The sequence below is a fragment of the Candoia aspera genome, chromosome 7, assembly GCF_035149785.1.
Source record: "Candoia aspera isolate rCanAsp1 chromosome 7, rCanAsp1.hap2, whole genome shotgun sequence".
NCBI classification, from domain to species: Eukaryota; Metazoa; Chordata; class Lepidosauria; order Squamata; family Boidae; genus Candoia; species Candoia aspera.
The window spans coordinates 81,985,254-82,008,623 of record NC_086159.1 but is presented as its reverse complement, the minus strand read 5'-3'; the positions used below and the strand labels follow the sequence as shown (position 1 = coordinate 82,008,623).

General features: G+C 47.1%; 2 protein-coding genes across 5 annotated transcripts in view; both read left to right on the top strand.

Annotated features, from left to right (window-relative positions):
• Window positions 1-23,370, top strand: part of CDPF1 (cysteine rich DPF motif domain containing 1) — a 271,203-nt gene that overhangs the window by 126,556 nt on the left and 121,277 nt on the right. The gene's annotated exons all lie outside the window — the stretch shown is intronic.
• LOC134500873 (zinc finger CCCH-type antiviral protein 1-like) overlaps window positions 16,013-23,370 on the top strand; it is a 52,918-nt gene continuing 45,560 nt past the window's right edge. Inside the window, exon 1 of one of the 4 annotated variants that reach the window (XM_063308332.1) lies at window positions 16,013-16,139. In XM_063308332.1, coding sequence (XP_063164402.1) covers window positions 16,081-16,139 — 59 coding nt within the window. In that variant the 5' untranslated portion in view covers window positions 16,013-16,080. Of the gene's footprint in view, window positions 16,140-19,399; window positions 19,712-23,370 lie in introns of those variants that run through there. The other 3 variants (XM_063308333.1, XM_063308330.1, XM_063308331.1) reach the window with 3 other exon arrangements.

Genomic DNA, 23,370 nt, shown 5'->3' with positions numbered 1-23,370 from the left:
AAGTTTGTTAAGATCATCAGATTTTACGCTGTCACTTCCATATTGTTGCCAGGAGGGTATCTAGAGGTCGCCAAGGTCAAAGCTTTCAACTGCATCACAGGTCCCTAAAAGAAGTGCTGTATAAAAAGAAAACATAATAGAAACAGAGGCTTTAGTGAAAAGGTTTGGTCATTTGGGGGGTGGGGGAAGGAGATAAAATGCTATTAATACCACAAGGTAATTTTGGCTTGGCATTTAATATTATGATACGGTCCAGCAGCAGGCGGGTGTTGCACCAATAACAGAGAAAAACTGAAGAAGATTTGATATTATGGAAACTGAGTCAAATTTATTCAATATATCCTCCTCCTTATTTTTATTGTTGTTGATATACAGGTTGATATATTCAGGAAATCAGAAGACGCTTAATCCTTGGGAGAAGAGCAATGACAAATCTCGATAAAATAGTTAAGAGCAGAGACATCACACTGACAACAAAGGCCCGCATAGCTAAAGCAATGGTGTTCCCCGTAGTAACATGTGGCTGCGAGAGCTGGACCATGGGGAAGGCTGAGAGAAGGAAGATCGATGCTTTTGAACTGTGGTGTTGGAGGAAAATTCTGAGAGCTCCTTGCAAGAAGATCAGACCAGTCCATACTTCAGGAAATAAAGCCAGACTGCTCACTTGAGGGAATGATATTAAAGGCAAAACTGAAATACTTTGGCCACATAATGAGAAGACAGGACACCCTGAAGAAGGTGCTGATGCTAGGGAGAGTGGAAGGCAAAAGGAAGAGGGGCCGACCAAGGGCAAGGTGGATGGATGATATTCTAGAGGTGACGGACTCGTCCCTGGGGGAGCTGGGGGTGTTGACGACCGACAGGAAGCTCTGGCGTGGGCTGATCCATGAAGTCACAAAGAGTCGGAAGCGACTAAACGAATAAACAACAACATACAGGTAGATCTTGTTATTCCAGCATAAAATGCATATAATGAAATCACCGGTCTTGCAAGTCTGAGCCCATGAGAGTTGGAAGGTTTGGTCTGGGAGCTCTGGAATATGTCCAAAAGCTCACCAAAAATACAAGAAAAAGGCAGATTTGGCCATCTCAAATGAACGTTACCTGTGCATGAAAAAATCATAATTCTTCATGTGTTGATGAATTTCAGGTATTGGGAATCAGGAAGACACGAGGCACAGGGTGTCTGGTGGTCATCCAAACCCTGAAAAGTAGTTACTGGATGGTTAATGGCAGTCATGGCAGGTCAACGACTTTTAACTACTTTTCAGGGTTTGGATGACCACCAGACACCCTGTGCATCGTGTCTTCTGTCATGTGAACATAGTTTTTGAATATTATTTCAGTAACTGCCGGAACATAGTTGACTGATGCCCGCAGCCAGGTATGGAGAATGCTCTGGTTGATTTGTGCAACCATTTCACCAGTGGTGGAGCCAGTTTGGTCTGGTGGTTAAGGTGCTGGGCTGGAAACCAGAAGGCTGTGAGTTCTAGTCCCTCCTTAGGCTTGAAAGCCGGCTGGGTGGCCTTGGGCCAGTCCCTCCCTCTCAGCCCAACTCGCCTCCTCATGGTGCACCTGGGCAACATGACTGGTCATGGCTGAATAGTCTACACATCTGGCTGCTGGACCTCACAGGGATTTCCCGGCAAGAAAAATCAGCACGAACACCAAACTGCTATGCCATACGATTAAAAAAAACAAAACAAAAACCCACTGGTGGATGGTGTCTTCCTGCCCTCTAGTGGACACAGATTAAATTAACAGATGTTTCAGTGGATTATTTTTCTAATTCCTGCGAGGATCTGCTCATAGCATTTTAATTTTGCTTTTTCAAGAAACACTTTGTTGTTTCCTGCATCTTTTGCCTTCCTTCTATCATTCTTGCAAGTAAAACAACTTATGGGTGTTATTAGAAAGCAGATTATAGGTAGTCATTGACTTATGACCACAACTGGGACCAGAACTTCTGTTGCTAAGCAAGGCAGTTGTTAAGTGAGCCATGCCTGATTTTATGACCTTTTTTGCCATGGTCATTGAGTGAATCACCATGGTTGTTAAGTGAATCTTGTGGTTGTTAAGCAAATCTGGCTCCCCCCCATTGACTTTGCTTGTCAGAAGTTGGCTGGGAAGGTTGCAAATGGCAATCATGTGACCCTGGGACGTTGCAATGGTCATAAATGCATGCTGGTTGCCAAGTGCCTGAATTTTGATCACATGAGTGCAGAGGTGCTACAACAGTTGTAAGTGTGAGGACAGGTTGTAAGTCATTTTTTTCAGTGCCGTCGTAACTTTGAATGGTCACTAAATGAATGGTCCGAAGTCAAGGACTACCTGTAAGATTTTAATCTCATAACACAGGTTAGCTTATGGGTCCTTGCTGTGGTGGGGGTGGGAGGTGATCTCCAAGCCCCAGCATTTTCCAACAGTGCTCACTGCAGAAGTTGGTGGCATTTGTTTTGTGGTAGAGTTACACATTTATTCATTTATATTGATTGATTGATTGATTGTTTGATTGATTGGATTGGATTGGATTGGATTGGATTGGATTGGATTGGATTGGATTGGATTGGATTTGATCTGAATGGCTGCCCATCTTGCCTTGTGACCCTAAGCAGCCAATGACATATAAAAACAGAACCCACAGTAATATCAAAACAGCATAAAAGCCCTATAAAGACATCTTGGGTAAAAACTAATCTACAAAATTCAAACCCACAACCACATGGGTGTCCACTGACTATCTGACCCCCAAGCTCAGGAACTCATCCGTCAATGTTTTCCAAAAGGCTGGCAGAGTCAGGACCAATTGACTCTCCCATCTCTACAACAGGGTTTCCCAAACTCAGCAACTTTAAGATGAGTGGACTTTAACTCCCAGGATTCCCCAGCCAGCGTGCTGCACTCAGTGGTGTTCACCACATAGGCAATTTTGGCAGATTCAAGCAGCTGAGCAGGGGTGGACCTTGATGGCCCCTGATTGACATGTCTGGTCCCAAGGTCTGTAAGCAGTGGGGAAGTTGGTGATTTGGGTAGAGGATGTCCTTGGGATGACCCTCTCTGAAGAACGGTGATGACCAGTTGGGATCTCAGCAGGGTGTAGTGAATCCTTGAAGTGTTTGGGTATCAGAAGGTTGGGTATCAGGAGGAGGAGGAAGAGGATAAAAAGGGACAAATAAGGAAGTGGTTGGGAATGGACTGGGTGGGCTGAGGGGAGAGTGGCAAAGGGTTGGATCCTGCTGAGTTGGATCATGGGCAGAAGAAGGAGCTGGGGCTGACTGATGGGAAGAGGCTTGTGCAGAAAGAGCTGAGAAGGTGGATAGGGAAGGGAAGCATCAGAAAGGCAGACACCAAGATCTGGTGGTGAAGTGGTGGCCAGTTCCCTGGACGGACAGCTGAGTGGGGAGGTTGCAGAGATGGCCAGTCCTCAGAACCTCCTCAGCTCCTTCATGATCAGTGAAACAGGGCTTTTCAGACTTTTTCTGGCCGTGGAACCTGCTAGTTTTTAAAAAAAAATTAAAACAAAAACAAAAATGAATTTCTGGAACCCCTGATAGAAAATTGGCTGCATTCAAATGATTTTTTTTTCCCTTTAGGGTTTCATAGAACTCCTAGTCAGATTAGAGATTAGATTTTATTAATTTTGGTCCGTGACCAGGGAGGGAGGGAGGGAGAGGGAGGGAGGACAATAAAATCAAGTGTACAAATATGAAGGGAATAAGCAGAATAAAATAAGTGACGCAGTGATGCACACTATTGTTTCACGCACTCCCAGGTTCGGCTTATGGTCAGTCACTCAACACTCACAGCCTGCTGAGGCAGGCGGATCTTGTCAGCCCCCTGGCTTCCTGCCTGGGTTTTCCAGAGAGGTGCGGCTTGAGCAGGCAAGACCCGCAGCCCTGGTCAACGGCCAGGAAGTCATCCGGGACACGCACAGATCACCTCCAACCGAACACTGAGGCACAGCAGGCTCTTTGGAATACACGGAGACCCAGTGAGTCTAAAGGAACAGCAAAACTTTACTGGTTGCAGTGTACCTTTGCTCTTTCGCACATGCACACTCATCCACACTTACCCACGTCCTTCTCAGCCAGGCTGCCAGGCACTAGCCAGAGGGACGGCAGCCGCCAAGTCTGGATCCAAAGGCGACTCAAGGAGTGGGCGGGCGTTGGGACCCCTTTTATCCCCAAAAGTCCAGCTTCACAAGTGTGGAAGCTGTTGATGGGATTGGGGCGGGGGTTTCCATGTGCTCAGGCCCAACTTGCTTTGTCTGGTTCAGGTGACATTTTTCCTTCCTTTCCTTAACAACTTGTTTCTTTCTCATCTACCTCCCCAAAGGGATCTTTTAGACAAGATTATTTCTGGCTTTTGGTCCTCACTGCCTGCTTCATCTTTAGTTATGGCAGCTCCAGCCTAGTCTCCCACTATAAGAACTAAGATTCTTGGGTAAATGTTGTATGGAACTTAAAACGGGAAGTAAACATTCATCTTATAAGAAAGCAATTTAACAGTATAAACATAAATCATCCTATGAAACCCCATCAAGTCCTCAGAGAACAGTTTGAAAAACTCTGAGCTAAAAAACGGGCCAATTTGTCATTTCACAGAAAGGCAGGAGAAAAGAAAAAAGAAAAGAAAAGAAAAAAATCCACCCAAATATATGCTGGGGATATATTGGCTGTATGTCGGGAAACATTTCAATTGCCAGAATTCTTGCAACCTAACCTTTTTCTCCTTTATTAAGTCTTGCTAAAGAGACCCAGTGAGAAAATTTTGGGAAAATAAAATTGCTTCCAGTTTCGGGAAGAGTCTTTGGGAGCGATTGAATCAGAAGGAACCAGCTGAAGGGGAATCCCTGCAAGGCAGAGCTGCTCTTCATCCAAAATCCATCTGGATCTCTGACTTGAGAGTCCTTCTAGAACAGGGTTTCTCAACCAGGGTTCCGTGGTACCCAAGGGTTCTGCGAGAGGTCACTAGGGGCTCCTTCAGTGATCACAATTTATTTTAAAAAATATTTCAAATTCAGGCAACTTCACATTAAAGTGGTAAGTTTAATTCTTTGTTTTTAGGTTAGCATTAGTGCATTTGTACAGGCCTACCTACCCATGAAACAAATAGAATCATTTTGTAACTTCTGTCCTCTATTTGAGCCTGAATGTGCAGGGGTTCCCTGAGGCCTAGAAAATATTTCAAGGGTTCCTCCAGGGTCATAAGGTTGAGAAATGCTGATCTAGAATCATGGCAACTGCTAGAAAGGCAGGTAGAGGCTGTGACTGAAGAAAGAGGTCCTGGAAACAATAAATCACACCTTCAACATCTCAAGGATTGGCTACAGCAATGTACTCTACATGGGGCTACACCTGAAGACTACCCAGAAGCTCCAGTTGGTGCAAAATACACCTGTTGGCACAGCTGGCTGAATTATTCTGGGAGTTGAAGTCCACACATCTTAAAGTTCCCAAGGTTGAGAAACACTGGATAATAGTATAGAAAGATCATGAATAAATAAATACTTGGATGGGAGACCAACAAAACAGGAGAAACGTATCTGACAACAGCAGTACCAAGAAAACCACAGTGTAATGAATGCCTATTCTAAAACACTCTCAGACTCATGAGCAGGAATTCAAAGATATCTGATTTATTAAAGAATAGTATGCAGGATCACAAAGAAAGCTGCGAATGATAAAAGCATGCCAAATGCAAACTAAAAACCCTTGGTGCAAATGAGATCCCTCCCCCCGTAGAATCTTCCCAAGTTCACAATCCCAGGTGCTCCTAACGGCTTCTGATGGTCTGCGGGAAAAGTCCTTGAACAGAGCACATGTCATGTTCGCCGTTTCAATGTCTTTGATGCATCGTAACGTTTCGCATGTCATTAATTGGATGCGTGTTTTCATCTCTCTGGGGAGGATGGGAACAGTTATCTTTTGGCTTTGCTTTGGAATGTATTTGTATTATCTACTGCGCTCAAGGTTACTTTCCCAGGCTAGCAACTCTGACGATTGCTAGCACCTGTGCCGGGCGGGGCTGTTACGAGGGAGGCGGGATACGTTTGCACCAAGGGTTTAAGTTTGTATTTGGCGCGCTTTTGCTCATTCTCAGCTTTCTCTGTATTTGTCCTTAGTTCCCTAATAAATCAGATTTCATTCAGCAGCCTCTTGTGAGTCTGAGTATTTGGGCTAGGGCAATCATTACATAAAACTGAGCCCCAAACAGGTCCGTTGGGCTCAATTTTTCAATTGATTCAATTTTCAGTTGAAATTTATTCCGGGGAAAAAGAACTTCTTGGCTGATGCCTTGTCAAGGCAACCTCAGGACTCTGGGGCAGCGCCAGAAGTGGTTAGCACCCTATGGACGGCGCCCCAATTGGGCATGCAGGCTGTGACGCGAAGCCAAACGTGCGCGCAGCAGCCGCCCACCACGGATGCTGCTCAGCCAAGCGCTTTGTCAATTCCCTCCCAGTTGCAACAAAAGTTTCTAAAAGAACTGAAAACGGATATTTGGTTGCTTGCGAATAAAGACAGTGTTACTTTTGACAGAGGCTTCGCTTGGAAATCTAACCGCCTCTATGTTCCTGAAAGCCTCAGAAAAGATGTGTTACTACGTTCACACGATGACAAACTCGCAGGTCACTTCGGGTTTGTAAAAACCTTGCACCTGGTTCGGAGGCAGTTCTGGTGGCCCACATTACGTAAAGATGTCAAAGACTACATTGCCTCCTGCACTGTTTGTGCAATGTCTAAACGCAAGGTGGGCAAGCCCCAGGGCCTTCTGCAGCCGGTGGCCGCCCCTTCTTCCCCTTGGGAGGAAATCTCCATGGACTTTATTGTAGAGCTACCTCCCAGCCAACGCAAAACGGTCATTTGGGTGGTCAAGGACTATTTCTCCAAACAAGCTCACTTCATCCCTTGCGCCTCCATTCCGTCGGCACGTCAATTGGCTCGCCTATTTCTTGTACACGTGTACAGGCTACACGGATGTCCCTCCCGCTTGATTTCGGACAGAGGTACACAATTTACCTCACAATTTTGGCGGGCGTTCCTCAAACTGTTAGGCACGAAACAAGCCCTGTCCACGGCTTGGCATCCTCAGACGGACGGGGCCACTGAGGCTGTAAATTCTACTCTGGAGCAGTACCTCCGAGCTTTTGTCAATTATCAGCAGGACAATTGGGTAGACCTCCTACCATTTGCTGAAGTGGCTTACAACAATGCAGTGCATCAAAGCACTGGCCAGACCCCATTTCGGGTAGCCCAGGGTAAAGACTTTGTACCTATCCCTGATCTACCGCAACCTCCTGCAGGATCAGCCACTCCAGATGATTGGACAACACAACTGGCAGACTCCTGGCCAATGATTCAACAGGCATTAGCTGATGCACAATCGGATTATAAACTGTATGCTGATCGGAAGCGAGCCCCCCAGCCTGCATTCCAAGTCGGGGACTCGGTTTACCTTTCCACCAAGTTCCTCAAGTCCTCACAACCTTCAAAGAAACTTGCGCCTAAATTTGTGGGTCCTTTCCCGATTACCGCTCAGATTAACCCTGTGACTTTTAAACTTGACTTGCCTCATAACCTCAAACGCTTACACCCTGTTTTTCATTGCAGTTTGCTCAAACCGACTATTCCTTCTGACCGCTGGCATCGCCAACCTCCACCACCAACCCCCATCATGATTGACGGTCAACAACACTTTGAAGTTAAAGAAATTTTGGACTCTAGACGCCTTCGCAATACTTTACAATATTTAGTTCGGTGGAAACATTTCCCTCATCCAGAGTGGGTCGCTGCACCAGATGTGGCTTCCCCTGTCTTGGTGGCCCATTTCCACTCTGCTTATCCCACTAAGCCGGGTCCCTAGGTGTATTTTTAGGGAGGCGGTATGTCATGTTCGCCGTTTCAATGTCTTTGATGCATCGTAACGTTTCGCATGTCATTAATTGGATGCGTGTTTTCATCTCTCTGGGGAGGATGGGAACAGTTATCTTTTGGCTTTGCTTTGGAATGTATTTGTATTATCTACTGCGCTCAAGGTTACTTTCCCAGGCTAGCAACTCTGACGATTGCTAGCACCTGTGCCGGGCGGGGCTGTTACGAGGGAGGCGGGATACGTTTGCACCAAGGGTTTAAGTTTGTATTTGGCGCGCTTTTGCTCATTCTCAGCTTTCTCTGTATTTGTCCTTAGTTCCCTAATAAATCAGATTTCATTCAGCAGCCTCTTGTGAGTCTGAGTATTTGGGCTAGGGCAATCATTACAGCACATAACCCAAACACATCCCATTGTAATGAACATAGATACAGAGCTTGGTACAAGGTTTCACAGCAGCTCCCTCCCAAACAGAAACGCACGTCAGCGCCATGGCATGTGAAATGTTACGATGTACAGTGCACATTGAAACAGTGAACATGACATACTGCCCCCCAAAAGAAAGAAAACACTAAGCAGCAGGCTTCAAAGGGTAAGCCAAGTGGAAACGGTGAATTAAATCAGGAGCATTAACGTGGCGAGCAGACACCCATTCAGGATGAGGAAAGTGTTTCCATTGGACCAGATACTGGAGGGTGCCGCGAAGCTTGTGAGAATCAACGACCTCCTTGACCTCAAAGTGCTGTTGCCCGTCAATCATGATCGGAGCAGGAGGAGGAGGTTGGGGATGCCAGCAGGAGGAGTGGTGGACAGGCTTGAGCAAGCTGCAAACAGGGTGCAAGCATTTCAAATTGTGAGGCAGGTCCAACTTAACAGTAACTGGATTGATAAGACCAACAATAGGGAAAGGACCAATGAATTTGGGAGCAAGTTTTTTCGAGGGTTGTGGTGACTTGATGAATTTGGTAGATAGATACACCTGATCCCCAATCTTGAAGTTGTGTTGCAAAGAACGATGCTTATCGGCTTGAAACTTGTAAGCACCCTGGGCATCAGCCAAAGCCTGTTGAATCACTGGCCAGGAATCAGCCAGCTTAACAGCCCAGTCAGAGGCAGAACATGTTTGGGAAGGGGGTTGTGGCAGTTCAGGGATGAGAACAAAGTTGTGGCCAGAAACCACACAAAAAGGGGTTTGCCCGGTACTCTGATGGACAGCATTGTTGTAAGCCACTTCAGCAAAAGGCAGTAACTCCACCCAATCATCCTGATGGTAGTTAATGTATGCTCTAAGAAATTGTTCAAGGGTGAAGTTTAAAATCTCAGTAGATCCGTCAGTCTCAGGATGGGACAAGGTGGACAGCGCCTGCTTGGTGCCAATCAATTTTAAAAATGATTTCCAAAACTGGGAAGTAAACTGTGTCCCGCGGTCACTGACCAAAGGAAGGGCTACCGTGGAGACGGTAGATGTGGATGACAAACAGGCGGGCCAATTGCGGGGCCGACAAGATGGATGCACATGGAATGAAATGGGCCTGTTTGGAAAAAAAATCTCTTACAACCCAAATGACAGTTTTCTTCTGATTGGGAGGAAGATCCACAATAAAATCCATAGAAATTCCATCCCAGGGATGGGATGGGCTGGCCACAGGCTGCAGAAGCCCCTGTGGTTTCCCCCCTTTACGTTTTGACATTGCACAAAGAGGACAGGAAGCCACGTAGTCTTTTACATCGCAACTCAATGTAGGCCACCAGAATTGACGACGAACCAAATGCAATGTTTTAACAAAACCAAAATGCCCAGCAAGTTTATCATCATGGGAACGCTGTAAAATGTCAGGTCTTAAAGTTTCGGGTACATAAAGGCGGTGTTGCACCCATGCCAGACTGTTTTCAAAAGAAACAGTGTCTTTATTAGCTAGCAATCAAGTGTCAGATTTCGGTGCCTGGAGAAAATCTTTCTGTAACTGGCAAGGAACTTGCACTTTCCGCTTCCCAGACTGGGCTGGGGGCGGGGATGCCTGCGCACGGGTCTGGCTCCCGGTGACAGCAACTAAGCCCAGTTGTGGTTCAGTGAGAACAGTCCCAACCACATCTGCCACGTGGTCAAGGTCCTGAGGTAAACGTGACAAAGCATCAGCCAGAAAGTTTTTCTTTCCCGGAATAAATTTTAACTGGAAGTTAAAGCGACTGAAAAATTGAGCCCAGCGAATTTGTTTAGGACTGAGACCCTGGGGGGTGCGGAGGGCTTCCAAATTCCTGTGATCGGTCCAAACCTCAAAAGGGCATTTAGCGCCTTCAAGGAGGTGACGCCAGGCCTCCAAAGTGGCTTTTACAGCAAAAGCCTCCTTTTCCCAAACATGCCACCAGTGTTCAGTTTCAGAAAATTTTCTGGACAGATAAGCGCAGGGTCTTAAGTGATTTTCAGAATCTCTCTGTAACAATATAGCCCGAGCTGAGGAGTCAGAAGCATCAACTTGGACTACAAAGGGGCGTTAAGGATCGGGGTGCTGTAGAATAGGCTCAGCAGTGAAGAGGGTTTTCAACTTCTCAAATGCTGCCTGGCATTCAGGTGTCCAATTCAGCACTGCCCCAGGGTTTTTTACTTTGCGTATCTCCCCCAAGCCCTTGGTATGGAGTAAATCAGTAAGGGGCAAAGCAATCTCAGCGAACCCCTGGATAAATTGGCGATAGTAATTACTGAACCCGAGGAAACTTTGCAATTGCCTCTGGGTACGGGGACATTCCCAACTTAAAATCGCCTGAACTTTTGCAGGGTCCATTTCAATGCCCTTGTCAGACACCCTATAGCCCAGATAGTCAAGTTGGGTCTTGTGGAATTCACATTTGGAAAGTTTGGCATAGAGTTTGGCATCTCTAAGCTTGCTTAACACCTGTTTGAGGAGGCGTTTGTGTTCCTCCTCAGTTTCAGTGTAAATGAGAACATCGCCTAAATAAACCAGGACCCCTTTAAACAAATGATCATGTAATACTTCATTAATCAATTGCATGAAGACTCCAGGTGCCCCTGCCAACCCAAAAGGGAGGACTTTGTACTGAAATGAACCCAGTGGACAATTAAAAGCGGTTTTCCACTCATCTCCAGCTCATATGCAGATGCGGAAATAGGCTTCACGAAGATCGAGCTTGGAGAAAATCTTGCCCTTAGACAAGTGAGCTAACATGTCCTTCATGAGTGGAAGAGAGTACTTGTTGCAAATTGAGATGGAATTTAACCCCCGATAGTCCGTACAGAGTCGAAGTGTGCCATCTTTCTTTTCCCGGAATAGCACAGGGGCCCCAACTGGGGAATTTGCAGGTTCAATAAACCCCCTTGACAGATTTTTGTCAATAAAGTCCCGTAATGCCTCCAGCTCCTTCTGAGTCATTGGATAAATTTTTGGCTTGGGCAATTGAGTGTTGGGAACCAACTCTATTGCACAGTCAGTTTTCCGATGAGGGGGTAGCTGATCTGCTTCCATTTCCCCAAAGACGTCTGCAAAGTCTTGGTATCGATCGGGCAAGCCTTCTAAATGTGCCAAGCTAGGGCGCGGCATGGCGATTGCAGCCCTTCCAACCCCCGCATGTGAAACTCTCTCCGCTGTAGGAGCTTGGTAAAACCCACCCTTAAAAGTCACAGTTCTGTGTTCCCAGTTTATATATGGGCTTCGATAGGTCAACCAGGGGATCCCCAGAATTACCAAGTGATTGCCAACAGGTGCTACTACGAATTTTAAAGTCTCCCTGTGGCTGCCCATTTGCATCGCTACATTTCCAGTGAAATGGGTTGCCGGACCCCCACCCGCCGTTGACCCGTCTAACTGGGTGAAGATCAAAGGCTGCTGGAAGGAAAAGCTAGGCAGGTCCAAAGCAGCAACCAGATCAGGGTGGATGAGACACCTTGAACACCCAGAGTCAACTAAAGCCCAGACTTCTGTAGTCTTTGCGCGGGAGCCCAATTTCACTTTTACTGCTAAAGTGGGACAGTCAGCACTCACCATAGCATCCTCGCGCCCATCCTCCTCCATCTGCCCGCAGGCGCTCTTCATGGCAGGTGGCTGGCATTTCCCGCCGGCTCCTTAGAGTCATCTTCAGCCTCTCCCAGGAAGTAGAATACTTCCTCAGCGTCAGCTGCGCCCTTGGCTACTGTCATCCGCCACGGGGGGGGGGGTGATTTGGCCGGCAACTTGCCCGCTCGATCTCCAGCCTTGGCTTTTGGGCAATCAGCTGCTTGATGCCCTTCCTTTCCACATCGGAGACACCCCTCGCATAGCACCGCTCTCTCTCCTCTTCCCAGGCTCTATAGCCTGGCCGGGCAGCAGTTGCAGCACTTCGGGGTCCCCTCATGGTGGCTGGTGGTTTTTCAGGTCTTCTGGTTGCATGAAGGTATGCTGAGCGTGCTCAGCCTTGCCGGCCAGACAGATCCATTCATACAATGTCTCTGGGTCGTCTCTACACAACGCCCACTGTAGGACATCCCAGTTGAGTCCCTCTTTAAACCGTTCTATTAAGGTTGACTGAGACCAGTCGGGGATTTTCCCAGCTAAAGCCCTAAACTCCGGGGCATAATCAGCTACACACAGTTGGCCCTGGATAAGATTCTTCAGTGCCTTTTTAGCCCTTGCCTTGGCTAGAGGATCCTCAAACTGCAGCTTTAACGCCCGTATGAATTCCTCGAAATCCTCAAGCTCAGGGGAATCAGCCTCACTTAACTGAACATACCAGTCAGCCGCTGTCCCTTCAGCTTGGTGGCAATGGCAGTTATTTTAGCCTCTTCGGAAGGGAAGCAGGGTCCAAACTGTTTCATATAACTTTTAGCATTAGTGAAGAAGAAAGACAACTTAGTTGGATCCCCGTCAAACATGACAGAAAAGTCTTTCACCCCCACTCCTGTTGGAGCTGAATTAGCAGCTGCTTGAGTGGTTGGGCCCCTGGTTACAGTAGTTCTCCTGTCTTGGGGTGAAGACACTGATGGACGAGCTCTGCGGGGTGGAGATTCATCCTGGCTCCAGCTCCGGCCCCGCTCCGCCGGCGGTCCAGGTGGGAGGATGGGGGATGGTTGCGTGAAGCTGGGATCTCCTTCATGCCTCCCCTGCCCCCCCCAATGATAGAGACAGGTTTCTTAACATGTACTCCATCGATTCTATTTTGGCCTCCATCACTCTTAGCCTTTCAGGGGTTTGAGATTCCTCCCTCCCTCGCATGTTAGGCTGTCTCTCTGTTGATACCGTGGTAGATTCTACATCTGGGGTCAGCCGGAACCGATGCTTCCAGGACGCCTGGGACGTCCCTGGTTGGGGTTCTCTCATTTCATCCCAGGTGATCAACTCTGCGAGCGATTTGCTGGGTGGCAGTTGCTCTGGTTCTCCCCCATCGTCAGATTCCTCCACCTCAGGGCTGGAACTCGAATCCTGCCAGAAATCTGAAGGTTCTGGGGTGAGGCTCAGTTCTCCGCTCTTGACCGTCAACTCAGGCATCAAGCTAGCCGGCTCCTCAAGTCCCCCAGTCGTGAGCTTGGACTCAGCCATCGTTAACTATTTTCCCTCACAAGAAACTGATCTTGGTAGGAGCTAATGGTACAACTTTGGTGATTCTCAGCTTTATGTAATGAATGCCTATTCTAAAACACTCTCAGACTCATGAGCAGGAATTCAAAGATATCTGATTTATTAAAGAATAGTATGCAGGATCACAAAGAAAGCTGAGAATTATAAAAGTGTGCCAAATGCAAACTAAAAACCCTTGGTGCAAAGGAAATCCCTCCCCCCGTAGAATCTTCCCAAGTTCACAATCCCAGGTGCTCCTAACAGTTTCTGATGGTCTGCGGAAAAGCCCTTGAACAGAGAACATAACCCAAACACATTCCATTGTACTGATTTCACATACAGAACTTGGTACAAGGTTTCACAGCAGCTCCCTCCCAAACAGAAATGTGCGTCAGTGCCACGGCATGTGAAATGTTATGATGTACAGTGCACATTGAAACAGTGAACATGACACACAGAATAAGTTAAGTTTACTTCCTAGTACTGTCATGAGTAAGGATGGCGAGCAGGAGGCTCCCATCCAGACTGTCAAGCGCATGCGTAGCACTGATGAATTGTTCAGCCATTCAAAGAGACACAGATCGGGACCGCCTTAACCCTTGGGGGTTATATGTCTGGGTTTTTCCCACGCTTCTTCAGTTTGTTAGGATTCCTGTTAAGTACTAGCAATAAATATTAGAGACCAGTTGTCTCAGTGTGTTTCCTGGTTGTTAGGACAAGTACTAAGCTGATCTAAAACTGCCCAGCCTTCTAATAAGCTAATCTTAGAATTGGGGTGGGGGGCAAGCAAAGTCTAGAGACGAGCTATTTCTAAAAACTAGGTTATAAATACTTGTCTATTGTTTGAACCAACCAGATTTCCTCAGGGGAAGTCCACAAGGTTGGGAGATATTGCAAGGCTCAGTTGATGCATGGAATCAATGGACTACCCATTCATTTTCTGCTCCCACCTAATAATTAGGAGGTTATCTGATGTAAAACTGTTAAGAATACATACTACATGTTGACCTTAGCATAAGGGCTCTCGTTTTGGGACTCCTCAGCAAGTGGTATTTGAGCTTCCCAGGAGAAAAGCTAGGTAGCATGGTGCCCATCAGCTTCCCAAGAACGCAACTCCAGGGAAGGTCCTGTGAAAAGGACCCTCCATCCAGGAGAGTTCAGCTTCTATATTTGGGGAGGTATAATGGCATGCAGGAGACAGGAAGAAGAGCTGCAGGCTAGGCAACAGTCAGGTAAGAGGCAGCTGAGCCCGCAGAAGGAATGTGGGCAGGGCAAACATCTCAGGAGGGACCCTCCCTAGTTTCTTGGACTGTAAAGGCAAAGGGGGTGGGTGGGGGGAGATATACTTTCAGACTTGCAAGATTCTGTTAATGGAACCTTACACTAAAGTTAGAGCTAGAATGTCTGGGTATGCTTCTTGTCTGGACTACCTCTCAAGGCTGAAAGGAGGATCATTTTTTGGAGCATCATTGGCCCTAGAGCTTGGATCTACATAAAAATGCCCACTTTTCACCAGGCTGAGGGATTAAGGAATGTTTCTTCTTTCTTCCTGCTCTGTCTCTCATTTCATCTGGAAAAAGTGCCCCAGGAGGAATTGGACATTAGTTGGGCCAGACTTGGAACTGACTATAAATTAAGCAGGTTTCCATGGAACGTGGGGCCTTTCCTGCAAAACTGTCCCAGTTCTCAGCAAGGTTGGGAAAGCTGTAGGAGGTGCTTGCGTTTTTTTCTGGGCAAGCAAGGTTGGTCTAATGCAGCCTTCTTTAACTTTTTGACCATGGAGGAACCCTTGAAATATTTTTCAGGCCTTGGGGAACCCTGGCACAGTCAGGCCCAAATATAGGCCAGAAGTTACAAAATTATTATATTCGTTTCATGGGTAGGTGTAAGGAGCACTGATGGTGAGCAGGAGGGGGCCCCTATCCAGGGGGGAAAACGCATGAGTAGTTTAGAGAAATTGAGCTGTCCTTCAAAGAAACTCAGAACAGACCCGCCTTGACTTTTGGGGTTTATCTGTATGGGTTTTCTCACGCTTCTTCAGTTGGGTAGGATTTTCTATCTAATGTAGCAGTAATAAAACACTAGAGACTTATTCCTTGTCTCAGCGTGGTTCCTGCTTGTTAGGACAGTAGGCCTGCATATATGCATGAATAGTGTTCTTCAACATTTTTTTTTTAATTTTAATTTTTTTTATTATTAATTGTTCAAGATATAATTAAGGCACATAATGCAGAATATAAGACCAATAGAATACAAGTCTAAAAAAGAAACAGGAAAAGCTAAAACAGTGCAGGAATAAGCAAAAAAGTATATCAGACTGGTGGCTCCTGACCTTTTCTAGCACAGGTATAAAAGTACATAAAAGTTAATCTCTTACTATTAATTAAACATTTAGTAACATTGTATCTCTAAAATCAACAATTTAATCATCAAAACCCAAAATCAGAACTTCATTTTTTCCTGTTACAAGCAAATAGTCCAAAAGTGGCTTCCAAATAGAAACAAATCCAGTTACCGTGTTTTCTCTTACCCACGCTGTCAGTTTAGCCATTTGCGCCAGCTCCATCAACTTAATCATCCGGTCCTCCATTGAGGGGATTTGTGCATCCTTCCATCTTTGAGCATATCGGAGTCTTGCTGCTGTTACCATGTATAAGAACAGAGTTCCATGCTGCTTCTCAAGCTGTTGGTCCGTCAAACCCAAGAGAAACAGCTCCGGTTTCAATTGTAAGTCCACTTTAAGAATCTTTTGCATAGTACTACATATTTGGTTCCAGAATTTCTTAGCTTTTCCACAAGTCCACCATAAATGATAGAAAGTTCCTTCCCCCTGTGAGCATTTCCAACAGACATTTGATACCCCATTATACATTTTAGACAGTTTATCAGGAGTTAAATACCAATGGTACAGCATTTTATAAAAATTCTCTTCAATTTATAGTTCCAAGTGAATTTCAGACCTTTGTTCCACATGTCTTCCCATGGTTCTATCATAATATTGTACCCAAAATTCTTAGCCCATTTAGTCATACAGTCTTTATCATATTCATCTTCTTCACCTCTATTATACCTTAAAAACATCAAACCAGCTTTGAATCATTATGGAAAAATAGAATCATACAGCCTTGAAATCAATCCACATATTCTTAATTTCTTATCCCACCTCATAGTAAACCAGAACATTTATTTGTCTCCATATTATACACAGGATATTTTTAATAAATGAATCAAGGAGCCCAAGTGCCCCCCTTAGAAAGTCTGCAAGAAACTTTCCCCATCCCAGAGCTACCCCATTCTCAGAACAAACCCTGAGACAAACAGACCAGTCACTATCTTGCAAGTCGAATTGCAGCTCCTTCCTGAGCAGCACATATCCATCAGTTAGCATGCCTCCACATTCTGGATTCTTGCGATCAGGAAAAATGCCTCCTTCTTGATGTATCTCTTCCACTCCTTTCAGAAAGCCCTCAGCCAATTGATACCTTTTAAAAATAATATCCCTAACGTGTTGCAAAATAGCTTGAGTAGTTTCATGGCTGATTTCTTCAAAATCAGCCTGCAGCTCGGCACAGAGTCCTGAAACGGTCCCCTTAAAGTCTTCCATAATCCAGTAAGTAAAATCTAGCTGCCTATGGAAGACTTCTAGAAGCTATTGAATGAGACTGACAAAACAAAAAGTATGCAAACCAGCAGATACAGCATCGGAGGAAAGTGAGCAGAAAGCTGAAAACTCAAAACACCAAATTAAGTGTGTAGGAGAAAGTTACATCCTTCAAGTTAGATACAAAAATAGGAATGGAGAGATGCTTATTTTCCCCCATGATGTGAAAGGTCCCCTGTGCCAGCACCGAGTCACGTCTGACCCTTTGGGGGGACGCCGCTTTTGCGACATTTTCTCGGCAGACTATAGTGGGGTGGTTTGCCATTGCCTTCCCCGGCCGTCCCCTTCCCCAGCAAGCCGGGTGCTCATTTTCCCGACCTCGGAAGGATGGGGGGCTGAGTCGACCTGAGCCGGCTGCCCGAGAGAGAATCCGGCTTCCGCTGGGATCGAACTCGGGTCGTGGGGAGAGTTTCGGTTGCAATACTGCTAGTTCACTGTAAATTTTACATGGGAAGTAAGCCAGCAGTGAAAGGAAGATTTTAAGATTAATGTAGCAACATCGACGTTTAACAGCAAGAGCTTCGTTTCTTCTTGCTCTGGAGATTTTCTCTTGAGGTACAAATCTTTAAAAAATATAACTTGGGTGGTTTAGGAATGAGAAAGGCTCGACCTAGTGTCCCAAAGGGGCTTCAGTGTGGTCTGGAAAATGGTGGTACCCCTGACTCCCATCTCCTCTTACCGGATTAGCGCCAATGCTGTTGATGATTCTCAAGCTACAAGGTGATGCTCCAAAATACAAATGGGGTGATTCCGAGTGTTTCCTATCCATGAAAATGCTCTAGGGCATTCAGTGCTGTTGAATTCTTGGCCCCTTCCCGCTGTGCAGTAACTCTGATTACAAGTAGTCCTCAACTTATAACCATTCGTTTAGCGACCATTCAAAGTTATGACGGTGCTGGAAAAAGTTACTTATGGCCGGTCCTCGCACTTACGACTGCTGCAGTGTCCCTGTGGTCATGTGATCAAAATTCAGGTGCTTGGCAAGTGGCATGCATTTGCAATGGTTGCAGTGTCCCAGGGTCTCATGATCATTTCCCAGCTGGCTTCTGACAAGCAAAGTCAATGGGGGAAGCCAGATTCACTTAATGACCACGGTGATTTATTTAACTGCAGCAAAAAAGTTGTAAAATCAGGTGTGACTCACTTAACAACCACCTTGCTAAGCGACGGAAGTTCCAATCCCAATTGTGGTTGAGGACTACCTTTTCAGAGATCGAAAACTCTCTCCTAGAAACCCTTCTTAAGACATTCTTCGGGCACTGTGACCAACTTTAGATCCAATATCTCTTATTAGATAAAGACCCCAATCAATCAGATCCCTTCTATATCCCACAGTAATTTATAAAACTGATGGAGCTTGCAGAAAGGGCAAAGCTGACCAGTTTGGTTAGGGGAAAAGGGAGAAAGGCTCTTCTTTAAAAATGCAAGTCTTATATGGAGTTTTTGTTGAAAGAGAACACTGAATTGATGATTTATAGATCTGTGGATTAGAAAGGATCAAAATGGAAGAGGAAAGAATAAGGTGGCAATTACTCCAGAGGAAGAAGGGCCGAAGTCCTAATTCTGTTTTCTTCCTTCTTTCAATTTTCTTTTTTCTTATTTTCTAGCTACTTTTTTTCTTAATGTTCCTTTAGTTTTGTATATTTTTATCGTAAGGAAACATTCCAATTAAGAAAAACGCAGCTCCCTTGTATGTTGATTTCTTGCTTGCGGACACGTTTTGTTAAAACAAGATACAATCTTGCGAAGTTTTGTCACATAGCATCAAGACGACACGCTTACTGTATGGGTCTATTTTCCCTTCTTCCTCCGCCGGCCCCTTTGCTGGCTGAAGGCCGTGGGGTCGCGGCGTTGCAACCGAGAGACCCGCGGCGACATTCCCCGCGGCGACTCGTAAGCGGCGCTCTCCTCTGGGGGAGCTGAGTTTGGCTCCCGCCCTGCAACCCCCCCCCATTTCTTCTTCTTCTTCTTCTTCTTCTTCCCGTTTCCCCCTGGCCCGGGGCTGGGAATCCAGCTGCATCGGAGGCGCGCGGGCGGGGCGGCGCTTCCCGCGGGCGAGATCGGCGGCGCCCCCGGGTCCCGAGCCCCGGATCGCCGGCCGCGCCCCCTCCTCGCCGTCCAGCCGCCGGCGCCCCCGTCCCCGCGCACGCCGCCTCCCGGGGCTTGGCCCGGCCCGCCACCCCCCCCCGGGGGCGCACAGCGGACCCTCCCCGCCCTCTCCCGGGCGGCCCCAACCCAGGGGGTGGGGCGCCGGACGCCCGCCCCCGCCCCCGCCCCCGCGACCGCCCCGCCGGGCGCCTTCGGTTTCGATTCCCGCTGGCCGGGCGGCGGCGGCGGCGGCGGCGTTGCGGGCGAGGATGGCGGACCCGGCGGTGTGCAGCTACGTGGCCAAGGTGCTGTGCTCGCGGGGCGGCCGCGCGCGGCTGGACGAGCTGCCCCAGGAGGTGGGGCTGTCGCCGACCCAGCTGCGGCAGGTCCTGGAGGACGCGGGGCCGGCGCGCTTTCTGGTGCGCAGGCAGGGCGGCGTGGCCTGGGTGCTGGCCGCCTCGGCCGTCCGCCTCTGCGTGCGCCAGGCCTGCGGGGACTGCGAGCGCCTGCACCTCTGCAAGCTCAACCTGCGCGGGAGGTGCCGGTTCAGGTGAGAGGGGCGGGGGGCGGCGGCTCCGTCCTCGCCCGCTCGGCCCCGCTTCGGCCGGAAGACTGGTTGGCGCCCGGCGAAGCGGGGCGCTAGTCCTCTTGACGCCGGCCTATCTTGGGCAAGTCGAGGGCGTTGGCCAGAGAATGGTGGGGGAGCGCCGTGGCTTCGTAAGTCCGTTTTGGATCGGCGGGAGCTCCCGGGTCTGGAAAGAGGGAAAAAATGAGGGGCGTACCGAAAGAAGGGGAAACTGAAGAGAACTTCGCTTAAAATAAAATGGCAATTGTTGTCCGGCTCTTTTCGCTGGAGTCCCTTTCTAAAAAAACTTTTTTTTTCTTTTAAAAATCCTCTCATAAGAAAACAGAAGATTCACACCACATGCCGAGCCTTAATTTTGAAATGTCCTTTCGTTGTTGTTAGTACTTGCACAGTCGTGGCTTTATTTAATCCACAGTTTACACTTAGCTTGCATTACAAGCCTAGTCTGGCGAAAGTCTGACAATTGCTTTTCAGGTCCTGTTGAAATTCACTGAGAAAAGGGTCTCCAGAACTCCTGAAAATTGGCATTAATTCCTCATTTGATCCTACTGGTTTCTGCCTGTATCTGACCTGAAACCATTTCCAAATCCAGGCCTTTGGGACAGAAATGGCTTTCTGAGAACAAGCTGTGAAGTAAAATGGTGCTGGCCAGATGAAGCAATTTTTGCAGCCTGTATTTGGCCTTGTTTTCAAAGAAGCAAGAATTTGTGTAGCGCTCCATTGTCAGCTGTTCTAAAAGTTGCTGAAGGTGGAAGGGTGAATGTAATTTATTTATTGAATAAGTTTATGCAGCTGCCCATCTCATACATGACTTTGGGCAGCTAACCATTAAAACAAAGGAAGAACAAAGTAAAAATTAGCTGAATGCCACTTAATCTTCAGGCAGAAAGTGGTACAGAATCTAATGGTCTGATTATCTGCTAGATGAAAATGTTGTGAAGCAGTTCGGGGAAGTGGCTAGTGATTTATTTTGAAGATCTACATGGAGCTCCCGTGATGTATAAAGTACTATAGAGGTTTGTAGTTCTTAAATGGCCCCATTAGAACCAGCATTTTCAAAACAGCCATCAAAAGCTTCCCAAATATATAAAAAAATTTACCTTCCGGGTAAGAGTACTGTAGCTTTTTCTGCCAGGCTTAGAATTATATTCTAGAAGAGTGTTTCTCTTTTAGATGGGTGGACTTTAACTCCCAGAATTCCCTAGCCAGGGCATGCTGACTAGGGAATTCTGGGAGTTGAAGTCCACTCATCTTAAAGTTGCCAAGGTTGAGAAACACTGCCTTAGGGAGAGGAAGTCCCACAGATAACCTGGCCCTGAGCCATGTAGGACCACAGAAGCCCAAAATAATAATAATAATAATAATAATAATTTATTAAACTTGTATGCCACCCAACTCTCCAAGCAAAGCTCTGGGTTCCTTCTCCTTTGGTCAGGCCTCCCTTGAGAAACACAATTGTTTTCCCCTGGCCCCAGGCAACAGGCATATCCTTCTTTGTAGAAAACTAGGCAGGGTTTCTGCAAAAGCAGAATTCTGGATGCTTCTTCTAGATTTTTAATTGGTCAAAAGGAGGGGGAGGTTTCACAGGTTCTAAGGGTTGGGCGGCATTTTGGAGTCCAGCCTCCCCCCCAGGGTGAGAAACCCCTCCTGCATCAACCTCACAGAATATAAGGGCTGGGAGGGGTCTCCGAGACCAACTAGTCCACCTTTCCTTCCAGAGTCAACCTCCTTCTGCAGCCCTTTGGGGCTGTAAAACATTAGCTTCTACCTTACCCGGAAAATGGCACTGCCCACGCAGGATTGGTGGGGGACTGCCAAGTGGCTGCCCTTGGGAGATTGTAAATACAGAACTAGCAGCGAAAGATACGGAGGCCAGTGGGGAGCTGGCAAAATAATTTTCGCCAGAGGTTAATGGTGCACAACTTCAAGCCCTGAGAAGCAGATCGCTGGGGTACGCACTGGGCTGATTTCTGAAGACCCTGCCCTTGAATGTGCAGGAAGGGGTCTTTTCAAGGGGGAAAAACAGTTTGCAGAGCGTTGAATAAAGGCCTGAGGCAAATGCAGACAGGGTAATCGTCAAAGAGAACTTAAGTTCCTAAGCTTTAACTTAAGATTTAAGCCAGTGTTTTTCAATCAGCCATTTTAAGATGGGTGGACTTCAACTCCCATGCTGGCTGGGGAATTCTGGGAGTCGAAGTCCACCCATCTAAAGTGGCCAAGTTTGAAAAACACTGCTTTAAGCAAAGGCTTCCTGTGCGCACCTTGGTGGGCATACCAAGGGATTGTGGTTTCTGGGCATGGCTGAGTCAAGTGTTAAGGCAGCATGGCATGCATCTGTCTGTCCATCCCTCTTACCTGTCCATCCGTGCTTCCATGCGCCAAGTCTGTAGCCTGGGCATCTTGTAGGACTGTCTCTGTTCTGCTTAGCAAACGAAGTCTGGGCTACTTCAGTCATTCAGGTGGGTTGCCTTAACCTTTCCAGCCCCATCTGTATAGTATCAGATGCTCAGGCCTTCAGAGGCCTGGATTCCTGGTGCTTCCCTCACCAGAACAATCTTGGAAGGGGGGTTAGGGTGGCAGAAGTGGGAGAAAGAGGTGAATTGTCGTGGACTGGAAGACCTCTTTACTGGAAAACCCACTCTTCTCACTTGGTACACTTGTAACTGTGAGTGAAGGGCATCTTTCAGGCGGCTAAGCAGGGGCAGGCCTGATTAGACCTTGGATGGGAGACCACCAGGAAATGCCATCCTGATGTTGTCAGAAAACATCATGGATGTGCCCATGTAATCAACAAGAATGAGTCCCACTCAGGACCAGGGTCTCCCTGGGGGTCCCACCCAGAGTCATCAAGGTTCATCCTCTCTTTCAGGCAAGGTGACCTTTCCACTGACCGTTTCCACAATCAAGATGAGAAAAAAACTAATGTTTAAAATCCATGCCTCACACTGGTTTAAGTCAGGTATTTAATGTAGAAGAGGAATGTGCTCTGCAGCAGCAGACTGTCCATGGATCCAAGCCAGGCTCCTCAACCAGGGCTCCGTGGCACCCTCGGGTTCCATGAGAGTTCCCTAGGGGTTCCCTGGGAGATCACGGTTTATTTTAAAAAATTATCTCAAATTTGGGCAACTTCACATTACAGAGCTAAGTTTCATTCTCTTAATTTTTAGTCTAAGAGCACTGTTAATGCATCTATATAGGCCTACCCATGAAACGGATATAAAAATTTTGTAACTTCTGGCCTCTATTGGAACCTGAATGTGCAGGGGGTCCCTGAGGCCTGAGAAATACTTCAAGGGTTCCTCCAGGGTGAAAAGGTTGAGGAAGGCTGCTCTAAGCAAACTGCCTGCTTTGTACTTCCAGCTTTCTCTTCTGCGTTCTATTTGGGGGTAGATACACGACCATGGCGTGCAACCTTCAAGGTTTCAGTCTGCCAAGCTGAGGCTGACCTGAGACAGGAGGGGATGTCTAGGATGCAGTGGTGTGTTTGAAACAAAATGGGTCTTTCCCTCCTGTTCATGCACACCTTTATGTTGGTTGAATCCCTCCATTTGCAAGGCGACAGGACTGGACCATGTAAAGGCTGGCTGATTTCTTGGGGTGGCCATTAGCAAGCAGAAACTCAC